The sequence below is a fragment of the Hydra viridissima genome, unplaced genomic scaffold (assembly GCF_058129835.1).
Source record: "Hydra viridissima isolate aposymbiotic clone 2 unplaced genomic scaffold, HvirCarnegie_v1 scaffold_1, whole genome shotgun sequence".
Classification (NCBI taxonomy): Eukaryota; Metazoa; Cnidaria; class Hydrozoa; order Anthoathecata; family Hydridae; genus Hydra; species Hydra viridissima.
In genome coordinates this window covers 9,355,043-9,371,997 of record NW_028324300.1, presented here as the reverse complement: position 1 = coordinate 9,371,997, position 16,955 = coordinate 9,355,043, and the positions used below count along the sequence as shown (strand labels likewise).

The 16,955-nt window shown below is 29.9% G+C and overlaps 2 protein-coding genes, 1 non-coding gene and 1 pseudogene across 4 annotated transcripts in view; 3 read left to right on the top strand and 1 right to left on the bottom strand.

Annotated features, from left to right (window-relative positions):
* Window positions 1–16,955, top strand: part of LOC149893253 (mucosa-associated lymphoid tissue lymphoma translocation protein 1-like) — a 109,186-nt gene that overhangs the window by 24,926 nt on the left and 67,305 nt on the right. The gene's annotated exons all lie outside the window — the stretch shown is intronic.
* On the top strand, window positions 3,678–10,230 carry LOC145188057 (histidine triad nucleotide-binding protein 1-like). Of its 2 annotated transcripts, none has more exons than XM_080064611.2 (2): window positions 3,678–3,845; window positions 6,018–6,485. In XM_080064611.2, the coding sequence occupies exons 1-2, from the start codon at window positions 3,714–3,716 to the stop codon at window positions 6,414–6,416; spliced, it is 531 nt and encodes a 176-aa protein (XP_079920737.2). In that variant the 5' UTR covers window positions 3,678–3,713; the 3' UTR covers window positions 6,417–6,485. The 2 variants fall into 2 exon arrangements, with proteins under 2 accessions (XP_079920737.2, XP_089926259.1); XM_090070133.1 differs by lacking the exon at window positions 6,018–6,485 and adding an exon at window positions 7,498–10,230 and having other exon boundaries at window positions 3,709–3,845.
* LOC149893258 (uncharacterized) lies at window positions 12,261–15,133 on the bottom strand (annotated as a pseudogene).
* Window positions 15,923–16,029, top strand: LOC145188433 (U6 spliceosomal RNA). Its single transcript, XR_013847069.2, has one exon. It is a non-coding gene; the product is annotated as a U6 spliceosomal RNA (small nuclear RNA).

Below are 16,955 nucleotides of genomic sequence, written 5' to 3'. Positions count from 1 at the left end.
ATTGTAAACAAAAGCCACAGAGAATACCTATAAACGTGTAATTTATATTGTGTGTGGATTTTTCTTTGCATTTACTTTTTAGTAAATATAATATAGATTACCTATACATGTCCGCTGAATTTTGCGTAGCTGTTAATAATCAGCATAAATGAGGGAAAAATTTGGATAAAAATGTGTCATTATCAATTTCCCAAAGACAAAAACAGGTTGGTCACGATTTGGTCCTAATAATTTTATTCATATACATCCAATGAAATTTGAATCTTAATGATAAGATTCGAATTTCATTGGATGATTTTTTTACTTTCTAAATAATCTTAATTACTTCTCATACGCACGTTTAAATTCTTAACAATTTTCTTCAGGATGTTAGAAGGTTAATATTTGTATGTTATACACCTTTTGGATTTTTACTCATTTACTTGTAAGGGGTTTTCCCTCAATGTGATATCGATTTTCCCAAAGAAAATGGCGCAATTATGCTCAGTAAATTAATGCTACATATTTACATATAGCATTAATTTATTTTTATTTTTATTTTTTTAAACATAAACATGAAATTGATTTTTTTAAATTTAAATACCACACTTTTAAGTCCAATATTGTATATAAATATTGTATATAAATATTGTATGTAAATATCGTACAGCTGTTTTTTACTAAGCTCTGTAAGTGTAAAACAACTCACACGTTTCTTCTAATGTTGAGATGTATTGGTTTATGTTTTATATTTTACTCCTTTCGTCTGAAAGTAAGGTTTACATTTCTTAAAAAACGTCGGATTATTAAAATAAAGGAATATTAAACATTTGTATAGTTTTTATAATCTTAAACCGTTCAAGTTAAACGGTGAAAGTTCGAATAATTAATTCATAATCGGAGTTGAAATCGTTGAAAAATCGTTAACAGTTAGAAATTTCCATTCTGTTACAAAAAATAAATGACACCCGTTGGGTTTTTAAAGTGGAAAATTTTAATCGAAGAAATTAACACCTAACCAACGTAAGGGTACATTGGAAAAATTGTTACAGTATAAGAAAGGCGAGAAATTGCAACGCAGCGCTATTAAGGTTAGCTGTTTAAAAATTTCTATAATTTGGCAAATAATTAAAAAGCAGAAACGTAAAGGTCAATTTTTTGCGAATAATTTCGCAAAAAAAATCTGCGGAAGAACGCCTAAGGACTCTTCAGAAAATTTAACGAAAATGAAAAATGTTCATTTGAATCGCCGTGGATCAATTCATAGTTTGGCTGCTGCGATTGACGTCACAAAGTACCTTATGCTTGAGGAAGAATAGCCCATACAGAAGCTGTAAAAGTTAGCGCTTTATTGCAAAAGTAATGTTCATGGCAGCTGTTGTAAGGCCACGCTACGGTTCACATAAAACAATACTTTGATGGAAAAATTAGTGTATTGCCGTTTATTTACCAAAAACCAGCAAAAGAAGTTCTAAAAAAAGATCTAAAGAAACATTTATAACAAAAAATTATTGAGCCTATTACCTCAAAAAAATGCAGCTTATGTGCAAAACCTCGCGTTTCTAATGATAATAAAGATACTTTAGCAAAGGGATCAAAAGATGGTTTGTCCATTCGATACAAATCATAACCACCTAATAGTCCAAAATTTAATGTGCTAGATATTGGTTTTTTTAATTCGATAAATTCGCCCTTACAGTATACACATTCACCGAATAGCATAGACGAACTCATTTAAATGCATGAAAAATGCATTCACTGAATTAAATGTAGAAAAATTAACAAAGTTGCCTTGAAGCAGCCATGTTGGCAAAAGGATCCAACCTCTACAAAATTCCTCACATAAACAAGACAAAACTTTGTCGCGATGGGCGATTACAATCAACAATGTCTTGTTCCTCGTAAGCAATTGAGTCAGCAAAGTCATTATTATACTAATATATATTTATATGTTACCCTTATACTAAGTCCCAAACAATAATAATAAAAAAAAGCATTTTTTTATGAACAAATAGATGTGCACCACATACTTATCTAGTAAAAAACATTGATGTTAAAAAATGAGTTAAAATAATAGGAATTTAAACTGTTAAAATAAAGTAGTGATCGAAATAAAAAAAGTTGCCAACCCCTGCACAATCTGATTTGTCTGTGAGAAAAGTGACACCCTGTAAAAACTACTGGTTTCAATCTTCATGCCGAAGTCCTACTTATTTTTATCCGAATATATTCCTTTATGAAAGTAAAGTTTATCCGAGTTTATATCTCGTGCGTGCGCATTTTCGACCGAAATATCTACCAAGTATGAGTTCTATTTAAGTCCCGCATTTGAGTTGTCACTCAAATGCGGGACTTAAGTAGAAAATATTTGTAAAACTTTAGATATTTGTACTTATTTGTTAAGTAAAACTTTTAAATTGATTAATGTATATCTTATTTTCGGACATGTAAAATTTTTTTTTTTCGGCGGTTGGAATAAAATAAATGCAAAATGCGAGTTGTCAATTGTCGCCGTCAAAATCTGGACTATAGAACTTCAGTAGAACTGATAAAACATAAGTTGTTGACGAGAGAGTAGTAAGGTACTAGTTTAGAAAGTTGACAGTGTCTTTTTTTTTTAATCTGTTAAAACAGTTTTATTATTTGTAATCAGAGGAGTCACTGAGCGAAACTCTTTTTGGAGAGGTGGCGAGGATTAAGGCTTTAGCAATGAGGCTTGAATAATTAAGGCTTAAATAATTCCGATAATTAGTTTAACAATTAAATGATAACGAAATTACAAATTGAAATAAAAACAGTTAGTAGACCATGTTTGTGTTTTGTACACGAACTCATTTGAGACCGTATTCGTATTTCTTACACTCTCACTTTTAGTGCAACTGCCCATTTTTTTCTTCTTTTTTCGTAAAATAGTTTTTTTTAAACTTAAAGACAAGGTTATAACGATTACGAGGGTTCAAAGATCATTAACTAAAGACTATCTTTCTCCTGCAAGGAACAATTTCTTAAAAAACAAGTTTTTTTCAAGGTTGGTTTGTAAAGTTGTTTTGAATTAAAATTTCTTTTTTTTTTTATTCATTATTTTATTCTTTTTAATGCAAAGAAATCAGATCTCTTAGATGTTCTTTTTTTTTTAATTTACTGCATGCGACATTTTCTTTATTTACTGCATGTGACATTTTTCTGAATTTGTAGACATGGATGCAAATACTTAGAATAAAATGGTCTTTCATCTTATTGGTTCTTTCATTTTTATGGGAAAAAAAAAAAAAGTGTAACCAATCTAAAAAAGTTCATGCATCCACGGCTGAAATAATATTCTTTTAAATATCCTTTATAACTATTTGATGTTTTAAGAACAACCACAGCTCTAAACATGCCATTATTAACATGCCATTGTTAACATACCATGTTAAATTCTTTTTTTTTACTTTGCTACCAATGACCTTCTAACAACCTTAAACTTAAATGCATATATCGACTTTATAAGTCAAAAAATCAAGACATAAAAAATACTTCAGCTATACTTGATTTTGATGTGTCTTTTTTTATTACTGGGGTGGGTTTTTTGGAATTATTTATAGAATTTCTCCTAGAGTGGAACGTTGGTTTGGCGCCTGCATTTGAATGAGTTATTGACAAATATTCCATGGGCTGAAGGTAAACATTGTCCTACGTTCATTATATTTTAAATGTAGGGTCACCGTGATGGGGAAAAGCATGCGTGTCAGAAAATGGATGTAATTTCCGCCATATTGCGAGTATCAAGTATAGGAATTATTCTTAATAAACGAGCTTTTGCCAGTATAAAGTATTTGAATTCCTCTCGTGCGTTATCTGCTCTGCACTGTCTGATGTCTTCAGAAGTAAGTACATAACGAATTATTTTTCAAAATTTGATTATCTGGTTACTGAAGAATACAGCTTTTCTGTTGTAATTTATATATATATATATATATATATATATATATATATATATATATATATATATATATATATATATATATATATATATATATATATATATATATATATATATATATATATATATATATATATAGTAATATAAACAACAGTAATAGAAAAGTAGATGTAAACCTCTAGAGGATCCTTACAATAAAGCCTCCTGATGTTATTTGCAAACAGGAAATACCTATGCAACTTCAAATACAGAGATGTTTATGGATCCAAAATAGTACTATATTTGTTAACATAGAGCTATTGATCTGTGAAGCCATTTTTGTAGTTTAATTACGTATTAAACTACAAAAATTAAAGAAATTTAATTAAGTTTAAATTTAAGCCTTAACACTCTATATCTTCTTAATTCTTCTTTTCTCTTTTAGTTTTTTTTAAGCAAATTTTAATTATTGTTAAAAGATAAGAATTTTATTTAAATGGTTGTTTAGCAATTGCTTCTAATTGTAAATTAAAAGTATATTAGTACTGCAACAGTAAAGTATCAGAATTTATTCTCTTTTGCAAGAAAGGTGACTTAAAAATATATATTTTTTCAAAGAGGTCTGTGACATTGACATTTTTACTTTACATTGCTAAATGTTTGAAAAGATCTATACAAATAGAAAACATATAAATATTTGATAAAAAAAATTTACAATAAAACTTAGCGATAGAAGTTACAATAAGTTGTTCTCAAAGTTTTAGTTTTTTTTTCTTTTTCGTAAAGAAATTGAAGAAAATTAAATAAGAGATATTCAATAAAAGTTTTGGACTGCAGCATAAAAGTTGTTTATGGATTGTTGATTATGATTGGTCCATCATATATTTAGATATATTTTTATTTAGTTAAAATTATTATATTAACTTGTTTGTAGTCAAAGGTGATTTAGGAAGAAAAAAAAAAAAAAAAACATTAAAAGGGCATTTGTTTATGTGTTAAATAGTTTTAATTGTGAATATATTGAAATACAATTAAAATATAGTTCTAAAGAATCAGAGATTTTATCATAGTTCTGTGGATCACAAACTTAAATTATTTCTAATATAATATTGTAATATTTTCTACACTCTATCTAATGTCAAGTATTGGGTGCCATTAAATCAAGATATAATTGGCCATAAACAATGTTTAAGTAGTCTCATTTATACTGATTTTATGTAAAACATGGAGATTTTAAATGCAAGTATGATATACTTAAATGTTAATTGTAAATGCAGGTGATCTGGTAAAAATTATGTGAGGATAAATTTTAAAAACTAAACATGTGCATATATCTTAGTGTTTTTAAAAGGTTGTGATTCGTTCTTACTATTATTTTACAGCCTGAAAAAGGAATGTCAAAAATTTTGAAACTGAATTTTACGTATTTTTTGGTGCTGAAAACATACCAAACATCAGTTTTTTGTATTGCCTGTAGTTTTCCAACAGTATGACCTTCCAACAGTATGACCATGCAATTTAATATGGGGCTATATGAATAAAAAATAAAAAAACTTTACTGATCTTGTACTTTTATTTAATTTCAGATTTTATTTAACACACCGTGCTTTTAACTATAAACTCACCACTTATATAATAAAAACTCTTAAGAGAGTTTTTACAACCATGGTTAGTCTTACTTAAAGCACATGAGACAAAAAGCTGAAAAGTGAGACTATTGACTAAAATAAAACAAACAGCTGTAAGTAAAGAAAAACAAAGCTGGAAAACAAAAAGCACAACTGAGGATGCCTTTTTATCATCTCTGCCACCTAATGTTATTTAGATTTACTGATATTTTTGTAAAATGCACAGTTATTAGATTTTTAAAAATGAGTTTTGCACCTTTTGTATATTTTAAAGGGAAAAAATAGTTGGTTTTTTATTACTACTTTGGACTCAGCACACACACAACATAATCAGGCAAAGTTGTTTAAAAAATTTTTTTATTCCATTTGTAATTTGTTATATTTAATGTTAGAAGGTTATTCATACTTTATATCAACTAAAAAAGCTTTCCCCTTAGTGAAATGAAAAAAATCTCATGTAGTACATATAAGAAAACTAATTTCAAGATACTTTATTACCCTCTGTATAGGTTGATCAAGCCTCTTTGGCAGCTGAAGCAAGAAGTAAATATGGTGACCATGTTCAAGCTGGTTCCATTTTTTCAAAAATTTTAAATAAGGAAATACCTGCAAAAATTTTCTATGAAGACAATCAATGCATTGCTTTCCATGATGTTAATCCTCAAGCCCCAGTGCATTTTTTAGTCATACCACGTTTACCTATTCCAACTTTGCAAGATGCCAAGCAAGAAGACTGTTTGCTCTTAGGCCATCTTATGCTTGTGGCTCAACAATGTGCAAAAGAACAAGGTCTTGCAGATGATGGATACCGTCTTGTAATAAACAATGGCAAAAATGGGGCTCAATCTGTCTATCATTTGCATATACATGTACTTGGAGGAAGGCAGATGCAGTGGCCCCCTGGATAATAGTTTTAATTATCTTGAGGTTTTTTCTCAGTATTATTTGGTTATTAAGATAAGTTTTATTAGATTCAATTTTTGTTGTTGTTTATTCAAATTTAAAGAGTTTTTAGTCAGACTTCTTAGTGTAATCTTGTTTTCTAATTCAAGTGGTAAAGAGTGGTAAAAGTGATGTTAAGCACTTCTAGGCAACTTCGGTTTTGGATAAACCTTTGTACCCCATTGAAATAATATAAGCCGAGTCGTATTTTATGGAATTAAATAAGTGTATGAACCATTTAAAAAAACCTATTTGAAAAATTTCATAATACGCATGTTATGCAAACCGCCATAATACATTTAATGCACAGAGTATTTTGTACCCTATTCCAATTTGAAATAACATTAATGTTTGAGTCAGAACCGTATTTAAGCTCGGTAAAGAGTACTAATTACATTTAGTCCTCCACCCGTCAAAGAGGAAAAAATTGCTTTTCATAGTAATTATAATTTAGACTGCAATCGTAAGCACAGGGTTATGAATAACTAAAAGTCTCTGTCAAATAAAGTTTAAGAACTTTTCGTGCGATTCTCCGCGGTTTTTCTGTCCTTAATTAATGAAATACAAACTTCTATTTCAGCCATTTAAAATAAATCGAAATTAAAATAATTTGTATGAAGGTACATTTGTCTCACCAAAAGCTTTGCTGTTTTAATCGTTCGAAGAGTTTTATTTTAATAAACTTCAGAAAATCTAACTTGGTACGCAAAGACAACTTTTTTCAGCTCGTTTTAAACAGCTATGAACTACAAAAGCTCTTAAAATGATTGTATTTATCAGCCAGTATCTAAAAGAGGGATGTTTATGATTTGTGAAGTTGATATTGTTTGAATTTTTGAAAAGTGTAATATTTGTAGCACATCCGAAATTCCGAGAACCTTTTAGCCAATTCAACATTATTTATTAAAGAAATCATTTAAAGATGCGGAAGATTTTTGATTTTTTTTTTGTTTGTTTTTCTGTTCAAGGTGTTAGAATAATTTTGAATGAAGTATTTAAAGTTTCAAATAAAATTTTTGGTTTAATTTTAATTATATAATATTTTAGGTTGGAAAGAAGGTAACTTTATGAATTAGTTAAATTATTTACAATCCTCTAAATAAAGACAATCAATCTATAATATAATCGCCATTATCATCAACAACAATTCTCCATTTATCAGGCAAGAATAGATCCCATCCTTGTAGAAGCTGCTTGGCTGTGCCTCGAAGAAGTTACAAGTGTCGGCTTAGAGTAGGCAAACATCATCGAAGCTCTTCTCTGACACGTACAATTGCATGGCACGGAAAAGGTGGATAGCTGTTTGGAACAATCTATGGAGAATATCTCTAACATGTGAAATTGTAGGGCACGGAAAAAGTGATGGTCGCTTTTAGCGATAATTGAAGAATGTGGCGGGTGGAGCAAGATCTACCATCCCATCTCTATAAACTTAAAACATGTACAAAAAGTACTCGTTTCTCATCGCCATCGATTAAGTGATTTAACCAGTCGCTTTTTGAAAGTCATTGGCACGAAAACGTGTTTTGAACGAAAAAGTGTAAATGGTAATAGTGTCTTGGTATTGGCTTAGCATATGCTATATTCAGCCTCACCAACGCACAGTGGAAAATTGTAGAGCAACAGCATATCATAAATGTTTTTTACTAATGTCGCTACTGTCATTATATTTCAATTTTATTTAATAGTTTAATGGTCAATCATTACTATGATGCAGGAATTTCATATAATTTTATGTAAAAATAAAAGATTTGAAGCCTTATTGTTTATTACTTTTGCGGATGTTCATTTCAAACCTGTTCGCTTCATCACTTTAAAAGTTAATTTTCTATAAAACTTTCTAGGAATAAGTATAAAGTATTATACATTTTTGAAAAGCTCATGTTATGGAGATTTTAAGAAAATTATACATTTTTACTTATATGGTTCAGTTTAGGAGTAATTATTTGAACAATAAAATAAATGAAAAAAAATAATATTCTTCAAGTTCACTGAGATTTTTGGTAGTTACCCACGCTTCCCCACGCTTTACATTTAATGTAGTATTGTAGCCTAGGTGTTTATTAAAAACATGTATAAGAATGAGTTGCAGAAACGTGCGGTTTCCGAAATTATCGAGAAAAGAGTGATAAAAGTAAAAAAACAGAAAACCGCTTTTTATCGTCGTTTCAAATTTTGTTCATTTATAACAATAGCTTGGTATATGTTTTTTAACTTATTATCAATTTTTTATTTATACCATGGCATTCTTGTATTTTTGCACTCCTTTTGTAGTGAATGTACACTGCCAATATATAAAGAGTTGAAACATTTATATCAGTATAACAAATTCACAGTGGAAATTAAATCAACTCGTTTGAGTATTGAATATTACTTTAGTTACTTTTGTGACTTGTTAAAATGACAACTTTTAAGTGTTTGAAATGTAAATTATTGCTTTCCTATATTGATGGAGGAAAGACAGTTGAGGCACTGTCAACAACTTTAAAAGAAAATTATCAACTTTCTGAGGACAACTTGTGTTTCATCATGGGTGATATTCAAAGGCACATTATTCCGTCTTTTAATAAACTATGGATACTGGCGTCATGGAAAAAGGAAGCTTTTTTATCTAAGAACAGTGATTGGTTGGATATTGTGTATCTTTACCTAACTCAGAAGAGACAATTACCGACTCCACGCCATCTACTTCTTTTGAAAAACGCGGAAGGCCGTGCGTGTCTTATGGAGATTCGTCAGAATCCAGCAAAAAAAAGAAAAAATTCCATGTTACTTAAGGAATATGGATTCGAGCATATTTTTAATACATATCTTCAGGCGTTGCATTCAATAGGAGAAGAAGCAGAAGCAAAACTTGTGGAATCATTAAGGATTGCTGATAAAGACAAAAAAAAAATTAATATCGAGTTTTATGGAAAACGCAAGCCAGAAAAATATGCTAACTGATGAAGAAGCACTCAGCGTGTTTATTGATTCAGATTTAACAAAAGCACAATATTTGTACATGAGGAAGGTGACAAATGAACGAAATTGTTCCATATTTCCACCATATTGTAAAATTCAAGAAATTAAACAGACCTGCTATCCACCATCTTCTGCAATAGAAATTACGAACACACATCCGAAAATTCTGGAACTGCAAGATTTATTGGATCACACTGTAGCTAGAATTTTGACCATAGATTCCGTGTACAGTATTGAATTCAAGCATTTACTTTCATATAGTAAATGGGGCTGTGATGGTTTCACTGGCCAAAGCCAATACAAGTAGAAACTTCCAGAGGAATCTGAACTTATTTCTGATGCAAATTTGTTTACTAGTTCTTTGGTGCCTATCAAACTAATTGATATAGTAACTGGCGCAGTTGTTTGGCAAAATCCGGCACCTTCATATGTTCGTTTTTGTCGACCTATATGCATAGAATTCTGCAAAGAGATTTCCAAGAAAACTAAAGCCATTGTAGATGAAGTAAAGAGCCAAATAAATTCTTTGCGTGAAATGTGCAAGAACTTGATGAAGATACTCTGCAGCTTTTGAAAGTCAACGAACTGATTTCAGGAACTGAAAGTCCCTATGTAGTTATGATATAGTACCTTTAAGGTGGTACCAGGGTAAAAAACGGCTATTTTTGATAAAATTTTGAAAAATACCAAAATTAATGTTTTGAATTCTTAAATCTTCCTATTTCAATATGCGTATTGCAAAAAGTCAAAAATCTTCTTAATTTTAATCAAATTTGGCCTTTTTTTAAAGAGCAGTTTGGTTCTTGCTTCATAACAACGACCTTAGAAACGCTTTTTTTCTCGCTAAATCTCAATTTTTCAGAAAAAATAACTTTTCATAGAAAATAGATAATAGGCTGAAATTTTGCAGGTTTAAAGATGAACATATTACGAATGTTGTCTGTGAATCAAATTTTTGTTATTTTTTATTTAAAACTCATTTTTATCATGCTTTGGTACCAAACTACCTTTAATTTTATATCTTAAAGTTCGAATGTCAACCTGGTAAAATTAAAAATGTTTTAAAAAAATCTGTTTCATTGACAACATTCTTAATACATTAAAGAATTCATGTTCAAATTTTCAAGCAGTTTTGACTCTTTTTGAGTTAGTTATATTAGATGAAAGAATAAACAGTTTTGGGGGTAACATAACACTAATTATGCACATAATTAATGACGTCATCACTAATTTTTTTTTTTTGGCTACTGTTTTATATATTTTTTTTGTTCATTAATAGAAAAGAGCTAAAGTCTATTAATAGTTTTCAATTTCTTGTTAAAAAGTTACCTTTACCCTGGTACCACCTTAATATACCTATACATTATTTCATAAAAACAACTATTTAAAAATTGTTATTAAGAAACTGTTTTAAATATTTCTATAATTAGTAGGTAAGCACTTTATGTAATTTTCGTAGTTTTTAATAATTTTAAGGTATTTTCATACATTTGTAAAGCATTGTGTTAAAGTGTAAATTAACAAACTGCCAATTTTGAAGTTTTTGATTTTTATTTATTTATTTTTAATATTGTATTACAAAAAATTCTTATAAAAAGTATTTCTCAAGAAGCGTCATATACTACTTTACATTTGTGCAAAATTTCAAATCTCTATTTTTAGTAACAAAAAAGTTATCGATTTTTGGTCCGAAACACACCTTTATTTTCCACTGTGCAGCGGAATGACTGAGCTGGAACTCATATGAGATGCAGTGTCGAGGTTTCTGATCAGTCGTTTTATGTCAAGTGAATCACTTGTATTCGCTAATGTAGTTGCATGGGAGTTAATGAAAAATAATGTACCGTTGATGCATTAAAACAAAAAACTGAAACATTCTAGAAAATCATAGAACTTCTCGTGTTCTAATGAGATTCATTTATATTGGTTCAAATCCAAAAGAACTTTCTTTCCAATCTAATACTCCTGATTTTACCTTTACAATGTCACATAATTGCTTTCATCAGCAGAAAAAAACAATAGAAAAGAAATTAAATATTATAAATGCTGAAACATCCGCAAATGACATTTCAAAAAATTACTTGATGAGTTCTTTGAGAGTAAAATAAATCTTAAACTTCTAATAGGGGGACGTCCATAATGTACGTACGCAGTAAAACCAATGCTTTTGGACCCCCTCCCCCCTTATACGCACTTGTACGCTTTTAACCACCCCCTCCCCCTCTGCGTACGTACGCGTTATTTATTAAAAAAGTATGACCCCCCCACCCACCCCCACCCACCCCTACAAAAAAAAAGAAAAAGTTTTCAAAACATTAAATACAAAAAACATCAACATTTTTAGTTAGAGATTTTTCTTTACTTAAATAAAAAATGGGCAGTTATAAACAAAAGGAAAGAAAATGATTTAGAACGGATTCTTGTTGCGAGTATTTTATATTTAGCCTTTTATATTTCCACAAATGGTGACTTAAATAAATTAAATGTTATGGAAGACAGGCATGAACTCTGCTTCTAATCTTTCATTTGTAATCTCCTCACTGACTTCTTCACTTTCACTTAAATCACTCTCCATTTCAATCTTTATCTTTTGTTTTTTGTGTACTTTCTTGTGCCTTTTCATTGCAGCCTCGCTCGGCCATGATCCATAAGTTCAAGAATCATGATCCATAAGTTCGACCTTGTATTCCATATGCATCAGCAACGGCGCTTGAAGACTTGCAGCAGTAAGGCCCACCAGTACCCTTGGTTTATCATCATAGGACATGAAAAGCACAGCTTTTGGTCCGAACAATTTGCAAACTTCAAACATGTCATCAGTAAAAGATTTGGCATACATTCTATCATCATTTCTTTTTCGCAGTGAATTTTCTGGACGTAGAAGATTCACTGGAACTGTGTTGACATGCTTTTTTCCTTCAGAAGTGTTTCCACGTCGTTGTAAAAGACGAAGATACAAACAACTTCTACTCAAGTTGAAGCCTATCTTCGTCAGCTCTTCCTGAAAATCATCCAAAGTGGAGACACTACGAAGACATTCTGTTCTTCAATGCTCGTCTGATGGTGATAAATTTTGCACAATTTTTATGGTTGTTGATAAAAGTTCTGGTTGATCAATTTCGAGGCGAGGTCGTTTAGGATGGTTTCGCATAAACTGTTTCGAAGCACTTGATGCTTCAGGGTTGTTTTGACAAACTGTTTCAATGTCCTCTTTAAGTTTTTGTCTCCGTTTTCTTTGTCGTACCGATTCACGAATCAATCTGAAAACAAAATAATACACAAGTCTTTAATTCCGTTATAAAACCTTCTATACTTAAGGTTTCCTGGATTCTGCGAACTTTGTAAATCCTCAATTAGAAATTCTTATTGACAATAAAGTTTTGAAAATTTCTGCCTGTTTAAAAGCTTGGTTTTTATGACCAAGACATCTTTCTATAATTTTAAATAAGCTCTATTTGATATATCTCTTAACATTTACCTGTCCAAGTTGGTTTTTTCTTTTCTTATGCTTTCTTTCAAATTGTCTAATTGTTTCCTCGTTACAGTAGACAAAACAGAATCGCGTACGATTATCAAGGATGAAAGCTGTGAATCAAGATCTGAGATTTTCTTCCGGCATTTCACTTGCGCCTGATTTGCTCCTTCCTTCTCATTCGATGTTAAATCTAAATTAGGAAATACCCAAAAATGAACTTTTATAAATTCTTGACAGTTATAGAGATTGGATAAAGAGAAACTGGTCGAGTTGTCCAATTATGGACGAATAAAACTATGTGATTGCGATATAGTCGTACAATGTAGATTAACTACCAATTGAATATATAGAAAATCAAGAGTGAACAAGTTAGTAAATTATTAGAAAAAATGGCTTACTAAGTTCAACCCTTTCAGTTTCTGTCGTAGTTGCGTTCGGAAAACTTTGTATTTTATTTGACGAAGACGGCACTGGATGGATATCTGTTTTCTTTTTATACTAGGCGGTGATAAAGCATTTTCCCAGAATGATATGAGTGATCCTTTCGACTTTGTTACTTTCACTTTTAATTCGTTTACTTTTTTTCATACAAAGACTGATCATATTTTACTAGTTTCCACAATTCCTGTGCGTGCTGATACTGCTTTTGTTTTTCAAGTGTTGAATATGCTTTCTTATATAACTCAAGGAGTTCAAGATACTTTTTCTCGTTGCCAACAAATTCGTTCGACATCTTGGAAATAAACAGTTTTTTTTTTGTTGCAAAGTATTCAGTTATTCGATTAGAAAGATAAAAGTTTTTGTTTATTTGGAAATAAACGATTTAATCATAAGAATCAGTGTCGTTAAAGGGAAGAACGTAAAAAATAACTCGACTCATAAAGTATTGGTCTCTATTAGCATTAAAATAGCTGTTTTTAAATATAATTGTTTTTAGTAATCAGAAAAAAATATATTTCAATTTTAACAATAATTTGAAGTAGTGCATTGTTTATTAAAAGTTAATAATAAAATATTAACTTAAAATGATAAAAATTAATTTGTTGTAGTGTTTTAATTGAAAAGATATAAACCAGGTTGCGTACTTAAAAAAAAAAACAATTCTGAAAAAATTTGCTTTTAATGTCCAATCAAACGACAATACTGAAGATAAAAAATAATTTGAACAACGCTCACTTTCTATTTTCTTTCAGTGACCGAAATAAAAAAGAAACAAGATTTTTTACATTGGAGAAGTTCATTGCTTTTTATTAATACACAGATCAAGTTTTAGGAATAATTCTTGAGAAAGATAGTCAAACCGCGTACGTACTCGCTGTCTTAAACACCCCCCTCCCCTTGTACGCATTTGTACGTTTTTTGGTAACCCCCTCTCCCCCCATACCTGCGTACGTACTTTATGGATGGCCCCTAGCTTGACACAAATTCAGTTCACTAGTTCCTAATAAGCTTTCTGCTACATACTAAATAGTATTTATTCACTTTTTATAAAACATGGTTAAAACAATCAAAGTTCAACAAAAGCATTTAGTTTTTAACCTTTGTCCGGCTACATAGGTGCAAATGTAACTTTTGCATTTTTTAATGGTAATTGGTTGTTTCTTTATAATATGTAGAAGGCTTTAGTTTAATGACATCTCTACATTACTAGGTTAGATTTTGGGGTCTACATTTCAGAATAATATAAGAACTCGAACGCAAAATAATCCTTATCAATTTGTTTTTCACCAATATACACCTATAATATAATTTTATTTAAAAATATTATAATAAGTAAAATTTGTTCATTCTTTTATGTACTTTAATTGCAAGAAATACATATCGTCCTTGCAATTGAATGTTCATTACAAACTTAATTGTTACACCCAATTAGTGCAATTCTTCCTAGTTTTTCATTGTTTTAGCTTCATATCTCTGCACATGTAACAACTGTTAACTACTGGTGATGCTTCAGATCTACCATGTAGGGCTGGTATATTAGACTCTCTACTAGAAACTTCGAAAATACGACGACTAAGTACCATTTCTACTGCACTTTGAAGCAAGTTGTTTCTTTTAGTCATTCGATTCAAAGCATCTTTTTGTGGTACATAATTTTCATCGTCAGGTGCAAGGTAGGGATCTTCATCATTTTCAGAATCCAGATTCTTCAAGTATTTTTCTTATTTCACTGGAAGTAAGTCTATAACTTACGCCTTTTTCAGTCTGAAAATTACATAAAGTGGTTCTAAGCTCACGTAACATTTCATAAATCTTTAATCAACTATTTTAACAAAAATTTTATAGAGAAATATTACAACTGTAATGAGAAATTAATAAAAATAGATGCTGCTTGATAAAGTTGTAAAATTACAAATTTTACAACTTTATCAGGCGACATCTATTTTTATTAATTTCAGATCACTGGGCCTAATTTAAAAAACAAATTTTTTAAAAAAGACCCAGTGATCTGAAAATATCTTGTAAATTGCAGAACAAAAATGTTAAGAATTTAAATTTAAAAAAATTAACTAAAGTTTAGTTGGAATTATGTTATTCAAACACCTTTTTTAAACACCTTAATTTCTCGTTAACGCTAGCAAAATGATTTGTTTCTAGAAAATTTAACTCAAAAATGAAACAACAGCAATTTTTCCCAAACAATTTTTATTGTGATTTTATAGTGTTATGTTGTGCAGAAAAAACGTTTTCTTATCTGTCGTGGTCGCAAGTAAAAAAAATCGCTAAACGAGTACTTCAAAAAAATGTCCTCAATAAATTATTTTTTCGTTTATATTTATGGTTTAACTTAATAAGCGAAAGTCATGATTATTTTAAAAAAATCTTACCCGAAATAATGTAAAAATGAAGAAGGACTACGAAAATAAATATTAAAAAAATTATAACGATAAAATACGACCTCATAAGCTATACGAGTAAGATTATTCAATGGTGAATCGTTTTCAATTTTTTTGTTTTATTTTAAAGCACCACAAGCGTAGAAGTAATATATAGTTGCGACAACGGCTATTCAAGTCGCACTGTATAGAAGACGTGTCTGCTTCGGCAACACATATATTAAAATTGGAACGATACAGAGAAGATTAGCATGGCCCCTGCGCAAGGATGACACGCAAATTCGTGAAGCGTTCCAAATTTTTGATGTCATTCCTGAAAATTGTTTAATGTGAAATCTTTAAATTTTCAAGCGAACCGATTGAACCTGGGGAGAAATAGAGAAGGATAGTTTTGATGTTATAATTTACTTAGGTTTTAAAATTACTTTCTTCAGAAAATAGGTTTCAAACGGACATTATTTTACCATTAATTAATGCAAAGCCGTATAAAAGTAATGAGGACGGAAAAAAAATATATTGGAGAAAGCCTCGTGTTTCTTTAAATTTAGATATTTAATAGTGTTGTGACCAAAACTAAAAATTGTAACTAACTTAACTAAAAAAACCGTAACTAAATTTAGTTGACTAACTTTTTAGTCTAACTAAAATTAGCCGACTAACTTTTTAGTCTAACTAAATTTAGTTGACTAACCTTTTAGCGTAACTAAAATTAGTCGACTACATTTTCAGTATTACTAAAGTTAGTCGACTGACATTTTAGCGTAACTAATATTAGTCAACTAACTTTGTAGTCCAACTGAATTTAGTCAACTAAATTTTTAGTCAAACTATATTTAGTCGACTAAATTTGTAATTTGCGAAAAATATATTGTTACTGTTACCCAAAAAATACATTTTAAAAATTTTGTTATGCATTAGTTGTGAAATGGTTTGAGCCCCATGTTTTAATTAAAAACTGCTGTAAGTTACAATTTTTATCTACAGGGCATCTATTTTAAGGTTCGATTTTCAGAGTTTTTCAGAATTTTGGAGAAAGGTTTGCGACATAGACACCTGGAATTTTGTTATAAAACTCATCTAATTGGTCCCCCGTTATTATTAAGTACTTGTTTTAAATTTCAATAAAAAGCGGTTCAGATCTGGATTTTTCCAATTTCTAATTAAAGTGAATTACAAATTACAAAACACATGTGAAATCAATTTATAAAAAAAAAATGGTGCGATGTTTT